The sequence below is a fragment of the Syngnathoides biaculeatus genome, chromosome 4 (genome assembly GCF_019802595.1).
Source record: "Syngnathoides biaculeatus isolate LvHL_M chromosome 4, ASM1980259v1, whole genome shotgun sequence".
Lineage (NCBI taxonomy): Eukaryota > Metazoa > Chordata > Actinopteri > Syngnathiformes > Syngnathidae > Syngnathoides > Syngnathoides biaculeatus.
Genome location: NC_084643.1, coordinates 18,480,876 through 18,503,618, shown reverse-complemented (window position 1 = coordinate 18,503,618; position 22,743 = coordinate 18,480,876). Strand labels below are relative to the sequence as shown.

Below are 22,743 nucleotides of genomic sequence, written 5' to 3'. Positions count from 1 at the left end.
TCAACGAGCAGGAGGCGGGGTATCTCCTGAACTGGTTGCCAGCCAATCACAGGACACATAGAGACAGTCACACTCACAATCACACCTAGGGGCAATCAAGAGTGCCCAATTAATGTTGCATGTTTTTGGGATGTGGGAGGAAACCGGAGTGCCCGGAGAAAACCCACGCAAGCACGGGGAGAAAATGCAAACTCCACACAGACGGTACCGGGATTGAAACCCGGTCCTCAGAACTGTGAGGGCAACGCTTTACAGTGAGGCCATGAATGGGAAATATCTTGCTTCTCCGAAACCAATCTCACCTCACGTACTGTCCCTTCTTTTCTGATTTATAAGCCCCTAAAATCTGTGAACGTCTTTAATCCTTTATGTCGTCTTCAGCTATACTTAAAAAACAAGCATCTGTTTTGTAATGTAGGGAGTGGTTGGAAAAGTGTAATCCTTGGGTAGAGTGCAGCTCTATGATACATCTACCTTTGTCATTTCCCACCACTGACTTCTATTTTTTGTGTCGTAGCCTTTATCCGGATGAATGGAAATTGCTAATTGGTGAGGCTCCGTAATTCGTAGAAGGTGAAAGAAGCGGTACATGCGCAACAAGGTGGTCAACGTGGGCTCTCCGTTGTTCACAGCCTTCTCACAAATTTGTACTCTTGTCTAAGATCGCTGCCACTGCTTCGGTCCGACTGAATATGGAGTCATTAGAGTCATTAGCTAAGTGGCTGAATATGAATGGACGGGCTCGGCGCTCGTCGGGGCGCCTCATTATGCAAGCGCATTTAAAGAAAGCAACAGGCGGGGGGGCAGGGATTCAAATTCCAAGTGGAAAGTTGCTCCCGCGGTGAGCGCCGAGTGGGGTTATAAAGGAGGCGCCGAGCACGGCCGATGAGAGCACAAACCCCACCATGGCCACTGCGCACCGCCATCCGCGGATTGCTTTAGTTCTTCTCGCGATGATGACCAGCGAGATCGGAGTCGGGGCCAGTGAATTTGGAGCACAGTCACCCCGGAGCTCGGCGAGGTCACAGGGAGAGTCTTTTCGTGCGGACCTCCCGAGGCGGTGGATGCGAGTAGCGGCGGATGATCGCCGGGGACGCTGCGCGGAGCTCACAGCGTCCTGGCAGGAAAATTCACAACAACGCGACCCTCAGGATCATTCGACCGTGGTGCGCCTCAGGGTCAGGCCTCTGTCTGCTGGAGTTGCCCGGGGCAGCGTGTTCCCGGAGAAGCCGCTCTTCAGTTTCGTGCGACGGATCTATCGGTGCTGTCAAGACGGACTTGACTGCAGGAGCGTCAAAGGAATCCAGGGCCGTTTGAGGGGTGAGACGGGCGTAATCCATTAGAAAGTTTAGAGGATGATGGGAAGAGGGTCCAATGCAAAGAAAAAGAAAAACTTGCGTGGCTGGGGCATGGGTCAATGTGGAACGAGGGTCGGCAAATATTTGCTCGAGGGCAAGAAGTTGAAACGTACACTGAAAAAAAGTTTTTTTCGGTTGCGCATGGTTAAAATGTGGCACACTGACGTAATCACCCTCCCCCCGTCCTTTCCCCAAGAAAAAATATGAATGTACCAATGCACAACGCAGTCATGTGCAACCGATGTACGTTACAATGCCCATGTACATGTACGTTTTTTTCAGTGTATAGAAAAATAGTTTAGACTAATAAGCCACGCATGCTTTTTATAAGTTGGCACTTAATGAGGCATTACTTCATTTTTAGAAGAGGCACATGCAAAGTTGATTTTTTTTATACACAGTATATTTTTAATGAAACGTTTTGATCATTTTAGTGCTCAGTTCCATTTCCATTTTGCTGGAGATCCAGTATTTCTTTCTCTCTGAATGATCCACTTTTGATAGTTCAGAAAACAATGCTACTCAACCCCAGTAGTTTGCCCACACATGCGCTTTCAGACATTTTATGTCCAAGTAGAAGGAGAACTGTACTTAAAATGATGCAAGCAAAATTAACCCACCCAAGCAGCTGTTTGAAAAAGTTGCTGTAGAGTTGAAGAGAATTTCTTGAAAATGCACTTGAATGGCCTGATGAATTCATTTGTGCATTTGTGATAAGTACATCCAATTTGACAAAACCCATTGACAGATTAATGATGCATAGGAGTGAAACCATCAACCCATTCCGATCCCATGGATCCAGAGTCGTGCTTTACAGGCTAGACGAGTCCGCAGAACCAATGAGAATTTGCTCCTCGTCCTCAGGTTCGGATGTCGAGTTGCTTCTCACCAGGGAGATTTTATCTTTGAGAATAAAGCGAGCTGAGCTTCACCTTCAACTGACAAATCCACAACAGGCGGACATCCGTCCTGTGCTTCTCTCCATGGCAAAAAGCAACCTACCCACAAGGTAACACCACCTTCAACTTTCCTATATGTTCTAGGTCCTGCACTGCAGAGGCCGTAATTAATCCCCCAATGTTTGTTTTGTCTTCCAGGTTTCTTTCAAGGTCCCATGGTAACACAGTGGAGCTGCGAGTGGATCTGCTGTTCTATTTCCAAAGTCTACAGGAGGCGGCAGGTGGTCCCGGACTAGGTCGCCTCTTGGTGGACATGCGCAAGCTCACACTTTCCACACCACATAAAAAGCTCGCTCGGCTTAATATCCAGCCCAATGGTGGCGATGTGTGGGGGGGGCTGGGCTTGGCCTTCGGTTGCAGTCAGGCCGGGTTCACCGTCCTCTGTGAAAGCAGCGGCGTTGGCCTCCTGCACTCACCTTTCGTGACTTTGTACTACTTATGAGATCCAAACGACTGACATTGGACTCAACTTCGCTGAGCCGTTCCCTTTCGAACTCTTTAAGTTTACAGTGATTTGACTTGGAGCCGAGAAAGAAATCATGCACTTCCAAATCAAATATATTAACTTATAAATGTTATGCTTTGTAGAAAGAATATAAATATATACATTTTGACATTTTTGTTGTTTAATTTAAGCGTTTCCAAACTTTTTGGAGCTAAGGATGAAGTTGCTCCAAAGATCTCAAAAAGCTGAAATAATTTTGGCAAAATTTTCTATGGACTAATGAGACAACATTTGGAAGGTGTGGGTTGCGTTACATCTGGCGTGAATGTAGCACAGGATGTCAAAAAGAACATCATACTAAAAGTCAAACACGGTGGTGGGAATGTCGTGGTCTGGGGCTGCGTTTTCTGCTTTAGACCTGGACAACCTGCTGCGATTGATGGAACCATGATTCTGCTGTTTACCAGAAAATCATCAAGGAAAATGTTCTGACATCAGTTTGTGACTTCCAGCTGAAACGCAGACGGGTTTCTGCAGCCAGACAATGATCCAAAAGCACATGCACAACTCAACTTTGGAATTACACAATCAAAAGAAAATATTTTGGAGTGGCTTAGACAAAGTCTGGACTCAAATCCATGTAGTTTTCCTTGTCACTATCTATTGCTGACAAAAATAGAGAACAGAAATACACAATATTACGAGTAAATCATTTTCAGACCAACCAGGTGAAACTGGTTCATTTGCTGTGGGACGGTGCATGTGAATCACTGATTTAAATGACCTGAAACTAAAAGAGTTGGTCTAGTAAATTGGGGCTTCAGTTATCCAGTTGTTCATTCTTACATGGACTTTTCTACATGTGGCTTAAGAGGCATTTTTACAGTTGGGGGAACACATCTGGACAAAGAAAAGCAGGCTGAACTTAGCAGCGACCTGCTCCTCATCCTACAGCTTTAAAAACAGACAAAAGATTCATGGAATTTAAAACAAATAAGGAATTTCATTTTAGAAAACCAACATTGTCCAAATACAGGGATCTACTTTTTAAACTTGATGCCTGAGTGAAAACATAACCCCAGCAAGTTTGATAAAATAGCACATTTATTAAAAAGAGACAGCATTTATCAGCATTTTGTCACTGCAGATATGGGACACACGTAGAAGAGTAGAAGGATTGGAGCACTTTTCTCATGGCGCATACCGCTGCCTTCAGACCTCAGCGGAGCGTTTATTTATCCATGTACATGGCATACAGTAGGATCATACTGGTGAGGTTGGCGACAGCCTTTTATGTGCGCTGGCTGGACGGAGGAGAGGATGGCTTGAGGTTTTGCCGTGTAAATTTGTCTCCATTTAAATTCAACTCACATATTACTGTACAGTTGGAAAATAACAGACGGGGAGGGGCTGGGCATTTCGAGAAACGGGGTACAGTGTATCACAAAATACAGAAAAACAATGTCTCCTTAATTACAGACCTGTTAAAAAAAAAACTGACTTGAGGAGTGATTAGATTTGTCTCAAGGTTTACTTTCCAGATTTATCAAACTCTTAATAAGGATGCCATGTTTAATTATGAGTGCAGATGGAGTGACGACAAGTCTTTGGTTCTCGTGAAAATGAGGACAGAGCAGATCTTCATTCCACTGCTGCGCTTATACGATTGAGATGAATAAACAATACTGGGAGCTAAAAAAGAAAAAAAAAATCTAAAAATAAACATGGCAATGGCTATACGTTTCACACAAGTCTCCCAACTTTCCACCAACTTGCTTGCAGAACAAAATGAGCAAGTATAAATTAAATTCCGCTGACACATGAAGATGACTTCACTCCAGCAAGAGCTGCTCATGTGGAATGATCACTCATTACAAGAGGGAAAAGAAAGCTAAAGATAGTAAAGCACAATGTCATCAATAATTCAAGGCAATAACAATGACATGAGGCAGTGCAAAATGTCACACCAACAAAATATATTTCACTATTCCAAACAAAAACAAAAGATCCTGAGGCAACAATCTAAATGCATTATAACATATTTTCCGATAAGCCAGACACTTATTTAAATTACACATAAATGGAAGAGCCCATATTTTCTGAAAGAAGCTAATTTATTTGATTTTGTGACAGCCATTACATTTGTCTGTCCATCTTTGTTGTTCACACTGTGTACCAAAAGCTGTTCCTCTCCTACAGAAAGGCCACAAATTTCTAAGAGAAAACTTAAAAAAAAAAAAACAAAACAAAACAAAAAAAAAAACAATCAGTTCCGACAAAAAAGAAGAAAACCGTTGAATGAAAATGTGTGATCCTGTACCATACACACAAACACGTGGATACACACGACTGGAGATCAGCAAACATGGTGACCTTGGTGCTGAAATAAATGATGTCTTTGCACCCTTTCTCATGGGGACAGAGGGTGCTTAAGTCACATCTTTAAAAATTGGTGACAAAACGCAAGAAAATGGCACTACAGTATATGAACAACTTCTTGTTCTACTATCAGTCGAAAGATGAGGAGGAGCAAGGCAGGATCCACAGGACTTGAATTTCTAAGGCCAAGACGAAACCACAAAGAGGACTCAGATAAGGAGGCCCTTGGGCAGGATAGATGTAGCAAAAGAAATAAAATAAAATAAAAAGTTTGCTCGAGAACCGCAAAAACACATCTGATCTAAACCTAAAAGTCCAGGTTGACAACATTTGGGGAAGATTAAGACAAAGAGGTTTTTAAAAGGCTTCTGGGAATTCAAAAGACGTGGAGTAAACATTTGTTTTTAATCGACTGTGATGTGCTTTCTTCATGTTATTGTAAAACCCACTGGAACCATTTTAGGGATGAGCGGCACAGCCTCTCCCTGCCAGCAGAAGGCCATCGGCCAACCGAACCCAACTACTAGTGAAAGAAATAAGTGCAAGGGAATACAGGCTCCCTCTTCTTTTGCCTGCCACTCACGTACAAAGTTAAAGTGAGCGCTTCATGACCAAAGCGGGAAGAAACAAAACGAGTTGTCAAATACTCATGGAAATTGTAGTTTTAAAATGACACGAGGGTGAACCAAAAGGGTGGCAAACTAAGATAATAGATCACAATGGGGACAGGCGTTTGGGATTTTGTACCGTTTGGATTTTCAAACGGATCCATGCTTATTACTGTTGAGGACACTCACAAGGTCTCCAGGTATGACAAGCTGAACATTTCTGTGTATTCCTTTCCTTGATATCCAACATAATCATCATGTACGTGTATTAGATAATTCAGAGTACTAGCAAAATGATGAGAGCTCATTAGTAGAAAAGGTCTTATGAGTAAATTTATTTTTCCCCCACCACTGGTGTAACTTTTGGTGTAGTAGTAGCCAGTCAAACCTTACTGGTAAACTAGCAATACCATTTGGCCCAACTAGTAGGCATGTGTCTCACACACTTATAAGCACCCAAATGCTCATTTTGTTTTGCTGCACTAGTAACTAGCAATTTCCTACTAGTACACCCAAGTTGTCCTAGTAATGCGCTTTAGTGGAAAAAACATCAGTTGTTCTACTAGTGCACTGAATTGTCTTACTCATGGGGAGAAAGAGTGTAGTAGTACATGCATCTTCTAGTGGATATGAGGGATGAATGTTTCCCATAAAAAGCTTTGCATAGCAGGTGAGGTAATAGAACATTTACGATGGGCACACGAAGAGAAAAAGAAGATGGTGGCTGTATTCCCATAGTCACTCTTGGGGTTTATTCTGTATGGATCGTGTTCCTAAACCCATGTCGGGCAAGATGTTGAGGAGTGGGTTTCTTTAGCCACACTATTGGCACAACAGCCCCTGATGAAGGACGCCGAGTGTTGACTGAGCAGACTTTTGAAGACTTCGCCTTGGAAATGACAGATGAAGAATGTCGTTCAAAGTGGTGAGCGGAAGGTGGAAGGCAAACATCGCTCCGCTTGCAGTCCCTCGCCTCCTCCTGCACTCGTTTTCTTGTCCTCCATGGTTCATATATTTCTTCCAAGTCGTGTGTACGCTTTAGCTCCTCAAGGTCGCCATCCCTCAAATGTCGGTCTCACGTAAGTCCAGTTCTCTCACAGCCGACAGAGGCAGAACAAAGTGGGGATGAAGACGCCGAAGGCCACCAGGATGGGGAACATGAGGCTGCTGTTGTCGGCAGCGTACGGATTCGGCGTTCGGGGTCCCGACTGGACCCTGGGCTTGGAATCTGGCGGGATCTTCTTCTTGCCAACGTCGTCCCCTCCCTCTCCGTCTTCCTCTTCTTCTTCCTCTTCCTCATGCTTCTCCAAGCCAGGGTGAGGCTGGAGTTTGGGCACATCTTTTCACAACAAAACAGAGGGTGCGAGGAAAGTGAGCTTTTTTCCATGTCAACTTCAGAATAGAAAATGACATGAATCTCAAGAAACCTACCTTCTGGAGTTCCCTTCATCACATACAGAGCGCACACCTTCGGGTTATCGTAATAGCCCTAAAATACAGAAACGGTCAGTCACCACACAAGGCAACGCTTGTTTTGTGTCAGAGAAATCAGTTCTTGACCTGCTAATTCAAAGATGGTAACATATGGACTTCAAAGAACTCCTCCAGCTATAGTAAAGGCGAATAAATATTGGGACAAGAACACAAATATCTTTTTTTTTTTTTTGCCTCTAAACACCAGCGCAACAGATTTGAAGTGAAATGAACAAAGGTGTGCTTTAATTGCTGACTTTCAGCTTTAATTCCAGGGTCTTTACACCCAAATCAGATCAACGATGGAGGAATAACAACGGCTAGTATTAACGACCTCGCCAAGATGTATTTTTTTGTACCCAAATAAAGATATTTGAAAGAAAAAAATTCCAATAACTGATTAAACAGCTGATTAATTTGAGCAAAGCAAATTTACTACCATAGCCCATTTCGTACACAAGTTAACTCAATGCGCTTTACATCATTAAAAGCATCTGTATGAAAAGAAATAAAACATTTAAAAATGAGAAAAAACAACAAAAAATGTGAAGTGAAAAAATATAAAATACATGAAAAAAATAATTAAAAAGAGTGTAGAGCGTAAGAAACAATTGAAATTGGAAACACAAAAAGCAAAAGAGGGACAGAGGAGAAGGCAAACATTTGACAGCTGAGCGAAAACATACTGTTATGTACGAATGGACGCATGCATACCACTTAATTCCAGTAGTTTATTGGGGCCCATGGAGAAGAAAGATGAATAAACTTGCAAAAACATAACAAAAATGAAAAAAATGGTACTTTACTTGTGTCCTAGCGTGTGACAGCACTAGCATTATTCAGTGACCCTCAACTGTGCAAGAGTAACTAAAAGCATCATGGGTAAAGATTGACATCCCTCCTACCCAATGGGAGAGCACCTCTGTTGCACCACACACACCAAGATACAGCATGTGCATCATGGGTAAAGATTGACGTCCCTCCTAGCCAATGATATGCCAGGAAGTTGCTACGATGGTAGCCAATGGGAGAGCCGCTCTATCGTGCCACACAAACCAGGATACAAGATGTTTGCATTTGGTTTAATTTGGGGGCTGCAAATCCAGCACCTATGTTTTTTTCCTTTCGTATCCTGAATTTTTTCCAAGGAGGCGTTTCATAACCTGAATTTTTTTTTATTTTTTTTCCCCACTAGAGACATTTGTAAGTAGAGGTACCAGAGCCGCTAATCCTCACAAGGACCACCGGAGTGTTGGAGCCCATCCCAGTTTATCTTTGGGCTGGAGAAGTATGATCAGCGAAATTATACATATGAAATAACAAAATTAAATGTTTCACTACAGGTAGTGCATCTCAATCTGTTTGACTTTCAATGGAGCTATCTACAGCTTTTGACAATTTGTTGAGCAGTATCGTCATTTCTCGAAAATAATGTGTAATATTTTCCAAAAATATTTTCAAAAAGTCAAGAGAGAAAAATAAAGAAATAAAATGACATTGGATATTCGTCTACAGGTACATAGCGTGGGGAAAAAAATGGTATACATATACATTTCAATATGATATTTGATGTCTTATGTTACACAATTATATAAATTACCATAATGTGCGCCACCAACCTTAACTGTAACCTCCCCGGGGGATGGGGGGGTTGCATTTTACGATCGTTAGCTTAACATATTTGTTGCTACTGCACCAAACATCAGAAATGACAGCCCATGAGTTTGCTTTAACTTAAATGAAGACAAAAAAATGTCGACTACAAGGGCTAGATGTGTAGCCACTTTTAAAATAAATGTGACCTCACTCTAGCCGATGACATGGCCAAACCGGAAGCAAAACAATGTGAGCTAACCGCTAACAGCAAACTAACAGAACTACGTAGTACGATTGATAGCGCACACCATTGAAATGCTCTTTTTTTTTTTAAGTGCCCATTACGCTCATTTCGACGTAGTTTGAGTTCTCGTTTTGATTGGGGCCTGATGCAATGAAGAGCTGCGACAGAATGTAGCCGAACGGGAGCAAGAGGCTGCGCTGGTAGCACGGTGGACCTTCTCCTCAAAGTCCTGGCAATAATGAGGAATAAAGGGAATCAAGACTCTTAGGATTCAAAAAAATGTTTCCTCAAAAACGCCACGGATGGCACAGAGGATGACATGCTGTGGAAGCAAGATGGGATCACTGTTCATGAATGCAGGAGGGACCAGAATTGGACCAAGTCATCAATGATTAGTTTGACAGTGATGCACCAGAGGGAGCTACGATGAATATTTTTCAGATTGGAGATGAGTCAGATGCTTCCTTTGAAGTCTTGCCCAAGGATGTGTATTGTCGTGGATAAAATGAACTATGCACAAACATTTTAATATTTAATGCAAAAAATCCTCGTGTTAAATCCTGAAGTTTATTTATTTAAGACTATAATATGTGTTATCAACAGTATTAATAAACCGATGGCATAACATCGTTGAGCATTTATTTTAGTTGGTTTAGGGATTCTGTTCTGACAATTGCAGGGACCAGGACAACCGTATCCTGTGGCCTGTCCCGAGATATACAGTAAAGTCTCGGTTCTCGAACGTCCCCATTTTCGAACAAATCGGTTTTCGCACGAACAATTTGAGATTTTTTTCGAACGAAAATCGGTACTCGAACGCCCCCAACAAAACCGGAAATAACATATTGAGCGCGGCCAGACCAGCTGACCCATGTTGCGCTTTGTTGTGAATTCCCACACCACCGAAAAAACCCGGAAATATCATAATGCGCACGGCGCAAGCAGTTGACCCACCCATGGCGCCCTTTATTATTGTCAATTCAAACGCCCCCCAAAAAAACCCGGAAATAACATCACGCGCGGCACAAGCAGTTGACCCACCCATGACGCGTTTTGTTATTGTCAATTAGAATGCCCCCCCAAAAAACATAGCGCGCGGCGCAAGCAGTTGTCCCACCCACAATGCGTTTTGTTATTGTCAATTTGAACACCCCCCGAAAAAAAAACCCCAAAAAAACAAAAACTGAATTGACATAACTCGCTCGGCGCAGTCACCGGACTTTTGTTATTCTTTATTCCGCAGCCTCCGTACACAGACGTGTCCCGGTAGTGAATGTTGTTGTTGTCTTATCGAGAACTACCGTATTAACCCCCAATAATGGCTCCAAAGAAGGCAAGTTGCTTGTTTAAAGTTATTCTGCACTTTTGTAAATAAAAAACGTTTACAAGGCTGGGGGCCGAGTCGCTACAGATATGGCAATGCATTCCCAGCCTAGCGTACTCTACTACTAAAGCATACATTTTAAGCAAAAAATACATATATTTCTTCAGTGATTTTATTATATAAAGTATTTAAATTATACATGTGTTTCTACTATGCAGTTTATTATCAGGAAAGCTAAAAAAAAAAATGCTTTAAAAAGCCTAATTTTTGAGATTTGGTACACATTATTTCTTTTTTCATTCAGTGTAATGAGAAACATTGATTCGGTTTCCGAACAAATCACTTTTCGAACAGTTTTCTGGAACGGATTGTGGTCGAGAACCGAGGCATCACTGTATATTACCTCAGCATTAGTATATGCACAAAGATTATTATTAATGATGACTTTTTGAAAAACAGTACAAGTACAAACATTAAAAATACAAACCTAGCAAAATAGAAATAGATAATTCCTAACATTTTGAGCATACGGATAGCAGCAAAATAGTGGTGTGCGTTGTACATTGGTAGAAGGGTTTTCCTTATTTTTTAGGTCAACTTTGGGGGTGCGCATTATACTCGAGAAATTACGGTATCTGTACACCGTTGCTTGAGTGATGTGAAGAAAAAAAAAATGGAGATTGAAGTGTGACGACCTTGCATATGGGCAAGGAGTGCCAATGTCCTCAGTGTACTTTCAGCCATTTTTTGAATGGGGAAAAAACAGCCATACATAAAACTACACAATGAGAACACGCACAAAGAGTGACTCCAAATCCAGGTCCTGATGTCACTCAAAACCCGCTGCCTGCTACTTAAAAGTTAGACATTCATCACACAGTCTTAAATAAAGGAATTACACTTTCTAAAATATATTTCTTTACATTGTCTCAATGCCTTTTATTTTAATACAAAAATGTTATCTTCCCTCATAAAAATAGCCAACATTGTTTTGTGGAGTGCAGGTATGGATTAATACGTTTTCAACTCATTTTGATGGGGAAAAATTTAATTCACATTTGAGATGATTGAGTTCAGAACTTGGTCACGGAACTAATTAAACTTGGAATTCAAGCTACCTAAAAGTTCTTTTCCAACCGTTTCTGGTAATGGTGAACTCACCTTTACAAAGTCCACCGTGAGCTTGCCGTTAAAAGTGGACACCTCTCCTTGTACACTCAGCTTTCCACGTCGAATGGAGAAGGCCACGATTTCATCGTGCGCTGTACTGTGACCCACTCGATCAAAGATATCCAGGTCTTTCACTACTACGTGGCCGTTTAGTCGAACGTCAAAAACCTATTCAACCACAATGTTTGTTTAGCTACATATTTACATTGACTAACGAAATTGTTAATCTCGTACCTTTTGCTGTGACTGGGCAAAGTAAACTTCTGCATACTTCATTACGAGTATATAGTCGCCTTCCTCTCGTATAGGGATGTCATATCCAAAAGTGTCTTCATTGTAGCGCTCTGTCTGGTAGAGTACTTGATCCTCAGGGCTGGAGCGAAGGATCGGCAGACGCATCCCATAATCAGATGCTTCGAAAACAAATCAAACCACATTCATACTCAAAAATCATCATACATAGCTGCAGTCTATGCTGACAGTTTGAATCTATTGAAACGTGACATTGCACTTGTGCAACCTCTGACCGTGCTGTGAACTTGCTGAGAAAGAACCCCTCTGTCCCAAATGGAGAGATGTCGGTTGGAAAGCAGCTTGTTGTGACCAAACATTGGCTGAGAATTGTCTCCTGGGTAGTTTGATTTAAGATGCTTTTCTTCCCGTTCAAGAGTCTGGGGGAGCCTCTAACATGCTTATGAACTGCTGAGTCTTGAGTTGTTATTCCATCAGTTATTATTTGTACTTGTTACACCGTGTGGATGGCTGTAGATAGACATAAATGAGGGAGTTTAAACCTAACGAGTCTTTTGGACAGACAGGGGCCTTTCTCCAGTTTATACTAAGCCATGTTGAATGAACTAATGATGGCTGCTGAGAAGAGGTGAAACGTCCACTAAGATAACCAGAACAGTCTCGTTGTGATCGATTCAATGCCCTGAGAACACCATGTCGATATTTCTTCTTCTATCACACTGAATAACAGATTTCATGCTTGTGTCACACTTGAGGAAACTCAAATGAAATACTCACAACAAACTGACAAAAAATAAGCTTTGATTTATATAGCGCCAAGGGACACCAATGACCCATGGGGTACCTCAAGGGTCAGTTCTTGGACCCTGCCTATTCAGCCTGACTGTGCTACCCTTGAGTCAAATTCTTCAGATCTTTAACTCGTTTTTTTTTTAACCAATGACGTAGTTCTATGTCAATCATGCTTTATTTTGACATAGACATCAAAAGGCTTTAATGTAACTCCTCACACCAAAGGATTTGGCCTGAGAGTAGTTTAAATGCACATAAAAACAGACACTAAATGGCAAAAGTGCATTTGAGAATACCCAAGGAGGAAGTCAGGAAGAAGGTGTGGTTTTGGGGGGAGGTGAATGGGGGTGAGGAAGGAATAGGAAGTACCTTCTCATCACCGTTGCAAAAAAACAGTGAAGTCATGAACATGGAAAAACAATAATTGACAATCCATGAGTGCTTTTGGAAGAAATTGACAAAAGTTAGACATGTCAACAACTAAAAAGACTAACACTTCGGCACACGGCCAGAAGAAAGAAATTCATGCATTGAGTCTTAGCAAGCCTTGAGTCCGCTCGGACAGCGTGTGTCACGAGGCTCGCTCTTCGTTTCGCATTTCCGAGGATGACAAGAATGACACAAATAAGTCGAAGCTCAATCCAGATTCATCAGATTTTCGGATAGTGTTATATTCTATAGACAAAACAGAGAACAAAATATTTGAAGAAGCTCGACAAATCTTAGTGCTACGTCATAAACCTCAATCGCCGAATAATCATATGAGTTGAAAAGGTGGTTGTGCCTGTGTGTGTGTATGAGAGACAGGCAACATCCAAACTGTAACATTCTAAAAAAATATTTTGTGGTGATAGTGTATTTCTATAAATTACAGATGGTGCAAACGAGTAAGAGTTGACGGGGTGGCTCTCAGCATGATGCGGAAGAAACGATCAGTTTACAAAGATGCCCCATCAAGTGGGCTTGATGGGAAACTAAACTAAAATATTTGCAACCTAACAACAAAAAGTGGAGGCCACAAAGAAAATGCTGGGTCTGCCTGCACCAACGGAAGAATAGCATATGAGCACCCTTCCACAAAGGAACCCGTTTTATTGCATACCACGGGTTAAAAAAAAAAAAAAAAAAAAAAAAAAAAAAAAAAAAAAAAATGGCGACACACACATAGTTCCAATGCACGTAGTTTAGTTCCCTTTCCAGAGTTCAGGTCCAAATGTGAAAATTATAGTTTGTGGTGTTGTATTTGTCAAACTATTGTTTTGACGTAAAAACAATTATGTCACGGTAAAGTTGTTTAGATATTTGTGCTGTCACAAAAACTAAAACTACAGTAGTGTTCAAAATAATAGCAGTTCAATGTGTCTAACCAGATAAAACCATGTTTTCAGGATATTTTTTGTTGCTATATGGCAAACAAGTTACCAGTAGGTGCAGTAGATTGTCAGAAAACCAATAAGACCAAGCATTCATGATATACACAGTCTTAATTATTGAAAAGGGTGTGGAAGTACCAATCCTTTGAATCACTAGACTAATATTTAGTTGTATGACGATTTTTTTTGTTTTTTTTAATAACAGCTTCACATCTGTGTGGCATGAGTCAACCAACTTGTGGCACCTTTCAGCCGTTATTCCACTCAAAGATTCGTTAACGCGATTTTAACAATTGATTTACATTTCTTGGTTTTGCTTCAGAAACAACATTTTTGATGTCACCCGACAAGTTCCCGATTGGATAAAAGTCCGGGGATCACTTGCTTTGAGGGAATTTTTGTGTTTCAGAATGTTGCTGTCCGTCGGTTTCGCCATGCCATACTTCTTCGATAACTCAGAAACACGCACACCAGATTCGTGGTCGGCTATCAAATCCTTCTTGAAGTTGACAGTTTTACGCACCACTTTCCTTTTTTCAGCACCAGCAGTTCCACTTTCCTTCTTTGGCGTCACAATCGGGGGTTAATGTTGCTCAATTGTAGTGTGTGGGTCAACTTGTTGCGTTGCGCGCGTTACGTTGTTTTCCTTTTTTTTGGGGGTGCGTTCGAAAGCACAATAACTAATCGTCGTGGGTCAGCTGGTCAGGGTGTTCGAATACCGATTATCGTTTGAAAACCAAAGCAAAAAAAAAAAAAAAAACATCTAACTTTTCATTCGAAAACCAAGACGGCTACAGAAACTAGCTCTAGTGACATGGAATGTCACCTCTTTGTTAGGGAAGGAGCATTGAGAGGAGCCAGATGAGGTGGTTAGGGCATATGATTCGGATGCCTCCTGGACGCCTCCCTCGTGAGGTGTCCCGGGCATGTCCCACCGGAAAGAGACCCGGAGGACGACCCAGGACACGCTGGAGAGACAAATGTATGTCTCCCGGCAGTCCTTGGGACCGCCTCGGGATCCCTCCGAAAGAGCTGGAAGAAGTGGCTGGGGAAAGGGAAGTCTGTGTATCCTTGCTGAAGCTACTTCCCCCACGACCAGATCCGGAAAAGCAGTAGATAATGCCTGGATGGAAGTCTCAACGCCTGCATGACGTATGAGGCAGAATAAGTTGCATTAATAGTAATAAGTAGTTTTGTCATCATTGGTTAACGACAGCATAACAATGTTACATTGAAGAAAAAAAGTATTTGAACACCGTGCTCTATTGCAAGTTCTCCCACTTCGAAATCATGGAGGGGTCTGAAATGTTCATCGTAGGTGCATGTCCACTGTGAGAGAGATAATCTAAAAAGAAAATTCCAAAAATCAAAGTGTATGATTTTTTTAATTTATTTGTGTGATACAGCTGCACACAAGTATTTGTACACCAGCTGGAATTCTGACCCTCAAAGACCCGTTAGTCCGCCTTTAAAAGTCCACCTCCACTCCATGTATTATCCTGAATCAGATGCAGCTGTGTGAGGTCGTTAGAATCATAAAGACATCTGTCCACCCCATACAATCAGTAAGACTCAAACTTGTAACATGGCCAAGACCAAAGCGCTGTCCAAAGAAATCAGAGACAAAATTGTACAACTCCACACGGCTGGAAAGGGCTACGGAGAAATTGCCAAGCAGCTTGGTGAAAAAAGGTCCACTGTTGGATCAATCATTAGAAAATTGAAGAAGCTAAACATGACAGTCACTCTCAATCGGAATGGAGCCCTATGCAAGATATCACCTTGTGGGGTCTCAATGATCCTTCGAAAGGTGATGAATCAGTTCAGGACTACTCAACAGGACTTAGTCAATGACCTGAAAAGAGCTGGAATAGCTACAGAGGAGTCATGGGAGAAAGTTTTGTGGTCAGATGAGACCAAAATGGAACTTGTTGGTCATAATTCCACTCACCGTGTTTGGAGGAACACGAATAACGAGTTCCATCCCAAGTACACCATCCCTAATGTGAAACATGGGGGTGGTAGCAACATGCTTTGGGGTGTTTTTCTGCACATGGGACAGGTCGACTGCGCTGTATTAAGGAGAAAATGACCGCTGCCATGTATTTTCAGATTTTGGGGAACAACCTCTCTCTTCCGTGATTATAAGAGCGGCTGTTTGTCTCAATGTGCCCAGCGATTGGCTGGCAACCAGTCCAAGGTGTACCTCGCTTCCTGCCCGTTGACAGCTGGGACAGCTCCAGCACTCCCCGCGACCCTGGTGAGGATAAGCGGTGAAGAAAATGGATGTTTAGTCCTGAAAAAACTTTGGTTGGATGGGACATCGACCGCACGGTGGTGTAGCTGTAGAGTGTTGGCCTCATAGTTCTGAGGACCAGAGTTCGAATCCCACCCCCAATTGCCGTTTTCATTTTGTTTAATTGTATACACCCTATTGTGGTCTTCTAAGAAATGTTTAGCTAGCCCACGTTGCTTCCACAGTGAGCATTAAAGAAGGACTTTGTTCAAAATTTTTATGTACAATAAACCCTCCAATCTGAAGTAATATTATTATTACATATATTTTGGACGTTAATTGGAAAAAAAGGTGGGGAATTGAAAAAGAACAGATTTGAAATCCACACAATATCTGGATATCTGCCAGCTTTCACAGCCAGACTTGGAAGAAACGTCCTTGACCTTGCCCTGTGACGTCAATGGTGCTTAGCATTCCTGACAATTCCTTCTAGCCGGTTTCTACCTGAAAACCGGATTACAGATCAGACAGGGAAATCTGGATGCATCTCCAGTGATCACTGCGAAGAACGGTTTCTCAAACAGGATCCTAAATTTTCCATCGCACCACATCTTCAGACCAAACAGAAGAAAACACTAACAGTGGACGCCCATCCTACTATTTTCAAACATAAAAAACAGTGAGCCGCAAGAGAACTATTGAGCAACAGATAAAAGAAATGCCAAACAAGAGAGGTAAGTTGTTTTTGTGCATTTTTTATATGGGCCATTATAGAAGCTAACATCACCATTACTGGTTATTAGTCGCCAAGCTATACCCCCAAGTGCCGGTATAAGCAACAAGATACTTTATGATCGGTGTTGTTATGTAGTGATATATAACACGTCTTCGTCCAAACAACACAATCGATCTGAGGAAGTGATGCTGACATGTTGATCGGGATCTAAGTTAATTCCAATGTGCTCCATTTTTTGTTTGACCTTTTCGCATTCTCCCACATTTGGTATTAGGTCACAAAGAGAACGCAAACACCAGTCTTTCGAAACAAGCCTGTCTGGAAAATCTCCGAGTGTTGTTGTGCAGTGTCACTTCCCCTATCCAACACGTCAAGTTCGACTGTGTGTATTCTGGCTCAAACGCATAAGCTTGAACATTGTACATTCTAATTTTTTCGTTTTGTTTGATGTGTTTTACAGAAATTGGCCACAAAAGGCCAGATAGTGGATGTTGTCTGTTCCGTGAAACCGTATCCATCAGGAATAGGGTCAGATCAGCAAGCACTGCTGACGTGGCAAACTCTGATTGGCTGTCAGTTTTGCAGCCGGGACATTCTGAATCTCTGAGCGAGAGAAGAATTGTGCAGCATTTTTGAAAATACTTTACAATTTACAGATGTTTTGATGTGAAATCTGTGGCTAATTTCTGCATAAAAAAACACTGAACCCTCATCTACTAACTTAATGTGTGCTCCCATTGCCCATTTTTTTCGACAAAGTCATCCTTTAAACTTCAATGTCACTCATCTGCCGATATACCAGTATCAGTCACTGGAACAATTTTGGGCCTGTTGTGGTGGAGCAACTCATTTTGCGTAATATAGGAGAAAAATGCATAACGTTGCTTGCTCATTTCCATATACAACATTTTTTGAACAGATTGGATCACAAGTCAGCTATTAAAACCCGGGCAGTCTGCTGGGCTGTAAAAAAAAATGTTTAGATACAGGAGAGGAAACCTACTATAATTTGTCTGATTAAATAGCTTTGGAGTAGTACAATCCATTTCTACATTTCTGTCATTTTAATTAAATGTTACATCACCATGTAATCTTGTTGCAGAAAAAACAAATTGAAAAGAAGAAGGCTGCAGCTAAAAAGAGGCTGGCAAAGTTGAGGTAAATTCTTGAAATGACATATATTGAGTTGTTCCCCTTCTCCGGGTATCGAAAACATAAGTTGATAAACAAAAAAAAAAAAACAAAAGGATCTGTCAAATAGAAAGCATAAAAAGAAAAAAAAAAAACAATGAGGAAGAATTTAGTCATGTATTACAAAAAGAAAAAGCAAGACCAGTTACCTCTGGATTTTAACACCAGAATCTTGTGTAAATGAAATACAATTGTGAGAACGAAGAAATAGACAGATGGAATCTGGATAGAAATCTGACCAAAACACCAGCTCGAACTCCAGAAGATAGCTTCAAAGAAAGTTTGGAAAGAACCAGGCCAATGGAGACTTCCACCCCCCAAAGATCAGTGTGATAAAAACATGGAGAGCAATCATGGCTTTGATGACTGTGTTCTTTTTTTAATTTCCATCCTAACAGTTGATGTCAACAAAACCAGGACTCGTAACAACATGAGAGGTGTCTTGGTTTTGAGGGGAAAACTGCAAGTTGCTTTCCTTTAGTGTGCCATGTGCTCTCTCTCTGAGGGAGAAGATGAACCCAATAGCACCAAAGAGGTTAGACAATGGGTCGTGGTCAAGTACGATGGTGACCTGTTCCGCATTACAGTCACGTAGGTGAATTACATGTCACGATTTCTGTGAAAGTCTCTCTAGTTACATTATCATGTGCTGTTCAGACAAAATATTTCTTAAAAATGATCCTACAAAGGGTACAAACGCAGAAATTCTCTTCTGCCATTTTCTTGCGGAGCACAATATCCCGTTTTTGGCTGCTGACCACTTCTCTGACTTAGTGAAATCTATGTTCCAGGATTCACAGACAGCTAAGGTAAAGGTTTTCATACGTATCCTAATTTCTTACTGACATTCATGGCATAAAGTCAGTGATGATCTGATCGCCATAAAATAATTTGAATTATTTTATTATTCAATTTTTTCCCATTATTTTATTAGAATTATTTTGTTTTCATTTAACGTAAATATTTGCTCTTACTAATATGATATATATGTTTGATTTCAAGTCCTGGACATTGCAGTCCGTTTAATTGCAAAAAAAACAAAGAAAAGGGAAAAAATAGAATTGTTAACTGTGGTTTTATATATATATATATATATATATATATATATATATATATGCATTTCATAGACAAAATAACATATGACTATGCCGGTATTTATAATGTGGTTAAACTTATTCTTATCATAACAGTATGGTCTGTATTTTTCAGGAGTTTGATTGTCGTAGGACGAAAGCAGCGATGATCATTAAAAAGAGCCGAGCACACGACCACACACACCATGTCATTGAACACTGCAGAACTCAGTCCTCTACCCTCATGAGTGACAAAAGCAATGTCCGTAGCACCTAAAAGAGACTGGTTATATTGGCTCACTTTTTTGATGGGGATAACACGAAAACCCGACTTCTTGATCTACCAGAGTCGGCATCAGGTAAAGCGTCAGCAATCTTTGCCGTTATTGATGAACTGTTCCAAGAAAAAGACCGTGGACAGGTCCGTGGACAAATGTCGTAGGATTTGTTAGTGACAATTGTAATACTATGGTTAGAAAGAAAAACTCTGTTCTCTCAAGAATCATAGAAAATAATGAGGCTGTGTTTAGCATTGGATGCATTTGCCACCTTGGCAATCTGTTTGTAAAAAGTAGACTGAAGGCACTGCCAGTGAATGTGAATGACTTGCTGGTAGATATCTTATTTTTTTAAGAACAGCTCAAAACAAATGGAGGATTTTATGGAGTTTCAGGACTTTACAAACACTGAGCATGAACAAATCCTCAAGCATTGCCCAACAAGATGGCTATCCCTGCAAAAAGTGGTAGAAAGAACTCTTGACACAATTTGAGGATCGCAAAAGCTACTTTGCCAGTCACGCAAATGTTGAAAGACCAGGGAAAGTCAAATCAATCAATGATAGGCTACAGGACCCTCTCACTCTCCTCACACTCCACTTCCTCAGCTTCACCTTAACTCACATGAATTTATTCAACGTACTCTTCCAAACAGAAGAATGCATGATTGGAGATGTAATGCCAGAAATCGAATGGCTGCTAAAGAAATTGTTGGTAAAATTTGTACACATGGAACATGTGAAATCTGCTGACAGCTTGACAGAAGTGGACTTTACCAACAGATGTCTACAGCATGAAGATAGCAGACTTGCAGTTGGATTGAGTACTAGGGCTCTCTTTAAAGACGATGCTGATGAAAGCAACCTAAGCATCACACTAGCAAAGGAACCAATCTTTTTTTCTTCCGTGCGTTCTTTCTATGAGGCTGTTGTGACCAAAATGATCAGCAAATTCCCCTTTCAAAATGCTGTTCCCAGTGATTAAGTGGTGTTACTTCATTTAGCAGGTCAGTGATACGATAAAGTGAAAGTTGTTCTCCTGCAATGTATAAAGTAATGATAATAATGAAATCAAACTCAGAGAAGTTACTTCTCCCTCACTTACCTTTGAACATATAGCCTTGTGTTTGTTGATATTTTTCATACTGAGTTGTACGTGAGGTCTTCCGTGAGTCTTAATCCATCGTAGACACTTTGTCAACTGTGTTTTAGGCTTTGGAAAATGCATCAACCGGGCCCCTTGTAACCTAGCCAGATATCTTACATCAGAATTGCACGTTCCCCAAGTGCATCTGAGGACCATTTTGTTTGTAACATTAAGTTTTCAAAGCACACGCGACCGATAACCAGCATTGCTTGTTGGACATGGCGACAAGAGGGGCGAGTCAAGCCAGGGGTTAAGACAATGCGGCTATCTGATTGGCTATTATTGTACAAGTGATTGACAGGTCGGAAAGGTCCATTGCAATTGTTTCTCACTGCTTTGTGAGTGCCACCATATGGTAGCTTACATACATGCTGAAACACATGCTAGCATGCATGCTAACAAAATAACCAGCATGTTTAAGTGTACTTCGTCAAACAAGTCACAGAACATCATTTAATGATTTTGATACTCATAACGTACGCCACATTATACGGCCCCTCGTCTATTTAGGAGAAAATGTAAGATTTCTAAATACACCTTATGGTCGTGAAAACAGTATATTATGGGGCGGGGGAAAAAAAAAAGCGAAATCCGCGAATATGCAGGCCGCGAATGGGCAAGGGCACACTTCTCACAGTTAACCTGCATTCCACCATTGTCACTAAAACAATTTATATCTTGTATTTTATTTACACTAGTAATTTAGTTTCACTAATGAAATTATGTGTGTATGTCCATGCAGATGCATACGTAATGCTTACATACCTTTACCGAGTTTGCCTTCCAAAGGGTCCTTTTTGAAGTGAATACCGTGGACGTCAACGTGCGATTCCCCTCCAGCATTGACAGCCCAGATAACCCTTTCAGCGAGGCTGGGGCCGCCACCGGCGTCCGCCCAACACTGCACTAGCAGCACGGACAGCACCACTGCAACCAGTCCGGCGAAGAGCTGTGCCGTGAGCGGCTGCATCGCCACGGAGACAGGCACTGCATGAAGACACGACCGCTATTTATAGCCGTACGACATTTGCAGCACTCGAAACTGAGCTAGCGAGCCTGAAGCCATACAAATGGGAGTGAGTTAGCCAGGATGCTAGTAGTGCCACTACCCGGTACCAGGAAATAACAGAATATAACAGCAACGATATTACTCGTCATTTCAGTTCAAGATGAACCCATTCATTTATAATACATACTTTGTATATGGGCCAATAATATAACTAAAATAGTCATTACTGTCGGTCACCATATGCTAGCTAGCTAACGTACCTGTCTAACCGGAAAGACGTAGTTTTGCGGAGTGCGGCGGCGGCTAAACGTGTCTTACCTTCTCCTCGGTATTTGTTTCAAAGTGAAGCCCTAGCACGATTTATACAGTCTCACTAGATACATACGCTGAAGAATAATTTCACTGTTGGCACTTATCATATATTGCCAGATGGTGGAGGTCTCAGTGTGGAGCACTTGACGACTTTCATTCAAAATGTGTGTGTACACTGGCTACTAGCTGCAGTGCAACGTAACGCAGTGGATGAATGACATATATTTGCACCAATCGCTCCATCGTTCTCCCTTTCACAGTATGGCCCGGCCCAACGACCTCCTTTGCGACTACTGTGCTCTCTGCTCCCCGCACCTCTTAAGATTCAATGTTTTCTCTTTTTTCCCCATGACCATGGAAGAAGACTATTTCACACATTCGTGCTGTTTCCCGAAAAAGAATTTCAGCGCTTGACCTGTTATATGAATTTGCTATGTGTACAGTACATCCATAATGTGAATAGCTATAATAATAATTCATTAAAACATAGTCACAGATATACATGGGTAGGCACAAACCGCCCCCCTTTGAGCGGCATGACTACGAAAAAAAAACAGAGCAAGAATGCTGTTTACCTTTGACAGGTAAAGATATGCTCTATATACTGCCTTTGAAAGCAACGTCGACCTCTCCAACACGTCTACCACTGAGGCACGTCAATCACTGGGGTGCCACAGGGCACGAGTGGATCTAGTCATCACATTTACGGCACCATACCGCGTGGCCCTGACGTATTCACCACGCCACCTTTTCCGGGACAGTACCATCGTTCCCGTGTATGGTTGAGCT

At 41.5% G+C, this 22,743-nt stretch overlaps 2 protein-coding genes across 3 annotated transcripts; one reads left to right on the top strand and one right to left on the bottom strand.

Annotated features, from left to right (window-relative positions):
• Positions 1-268: 268 nt before the first annotated feature.
• Positions 269-2,887, top strand: si:ch211-170d8.2 (uncharacterized protein LOC571755 homolog). Its single transcript, XM_061817996.1, has 3 exons — positions 269-1,320; positions 2,223-2,367; positions 2,456-2,887. The coding sequence occupies exons 1-3, from the start codon at positions 906-908 to the stop codon at positions 2,757-2,759; spliced, it is 864 nt and encodes a 287-aa protein (XP_061673980.1). The 5' UTR covers positions 269-905; the 3' UTR covers positions 2,760-2,887.
• A 1,819-nt stretch (positions 2,888-4,706) lies between these two features.
• Positions 4,707-22,685, bottom strand: mlec (malectin). Of its 2 annotated transcripts, none has more exons than XM_061816314.1 (6): positions 22,530-22,685; positions 21,399-21,620; positions 11,791-11,969; positions 11,548-11,724; positions 7,181-7,238; positions 4,707-7,088 (listed from the first exon to the last, which is right to left on the bottom strand). In XM_061816314.1, exons 2-6 carry the CDS (start codon positions 21,601-21,603, stop codon positions 6,844-6,846), a joined length of 864 nt encoding a protein of 287 aa, XP_061672298.1. In that variant the 5' UTR covers positions 21,604-21,620; positions 22,530-22,685; the 3' UTR covers positions 4,707-6,843. The 2 variants fall into 2 exon arrangements, with proteins under 2 accessions (XP_061672298.1, XP_061672299.1); XM_061816315.1 differs by lacking the exon at positions 22,530-22,685 and adding an exon at positions 21,961-22,282.
• Between the last annotated feature and the right edge of the window lie 58 nt (positions 22,686-22,743).

Coding starts and splice junctions, on each gene's coding strand:
- si:ch211-170d8.2 (XM_061817996.1), top strand. CDS start 906: ATGGCCACTGCGCACCGCCATCCGCGGATTGCTTTAGTTCTTCTCGCG. Junction 1,321..2,222: donor AATCCAGGGCCGTTTGAGGG/GTGAGACGGGCG, acceptor CCTCGTCCTCAG/GTTCGGATGTCGAGTTGCTT. Junction 2,368..2,455: donor AAAAGCAACCTACCCACAAG/GTAACACCACCT, acceptor TTTGTCTTCCAG/GTTTCTTTCAAGGTCCCATG.
- mlec (XM_061816314.1), bottom strand. CDS start 21,603: ATGCAGCCGCTCACGGCACAGCTCTTCGCCGGACTGGTTGCAGTGGTG. Junction 11,970..21,398: donor GGAAGGCAAACTCGGTAAAG/GTATGTAAGCAT, acceptor TTGTTTTCGAAG/CATCTGATTATGGGATGCGT. Junction 11,725..11,790: donor TTGCCCAGTCACAGCAAAAG/GTACGAGATTAA, acceptor GTGGTTGAATAG/GTTTTTGACGTTCGACTAAA.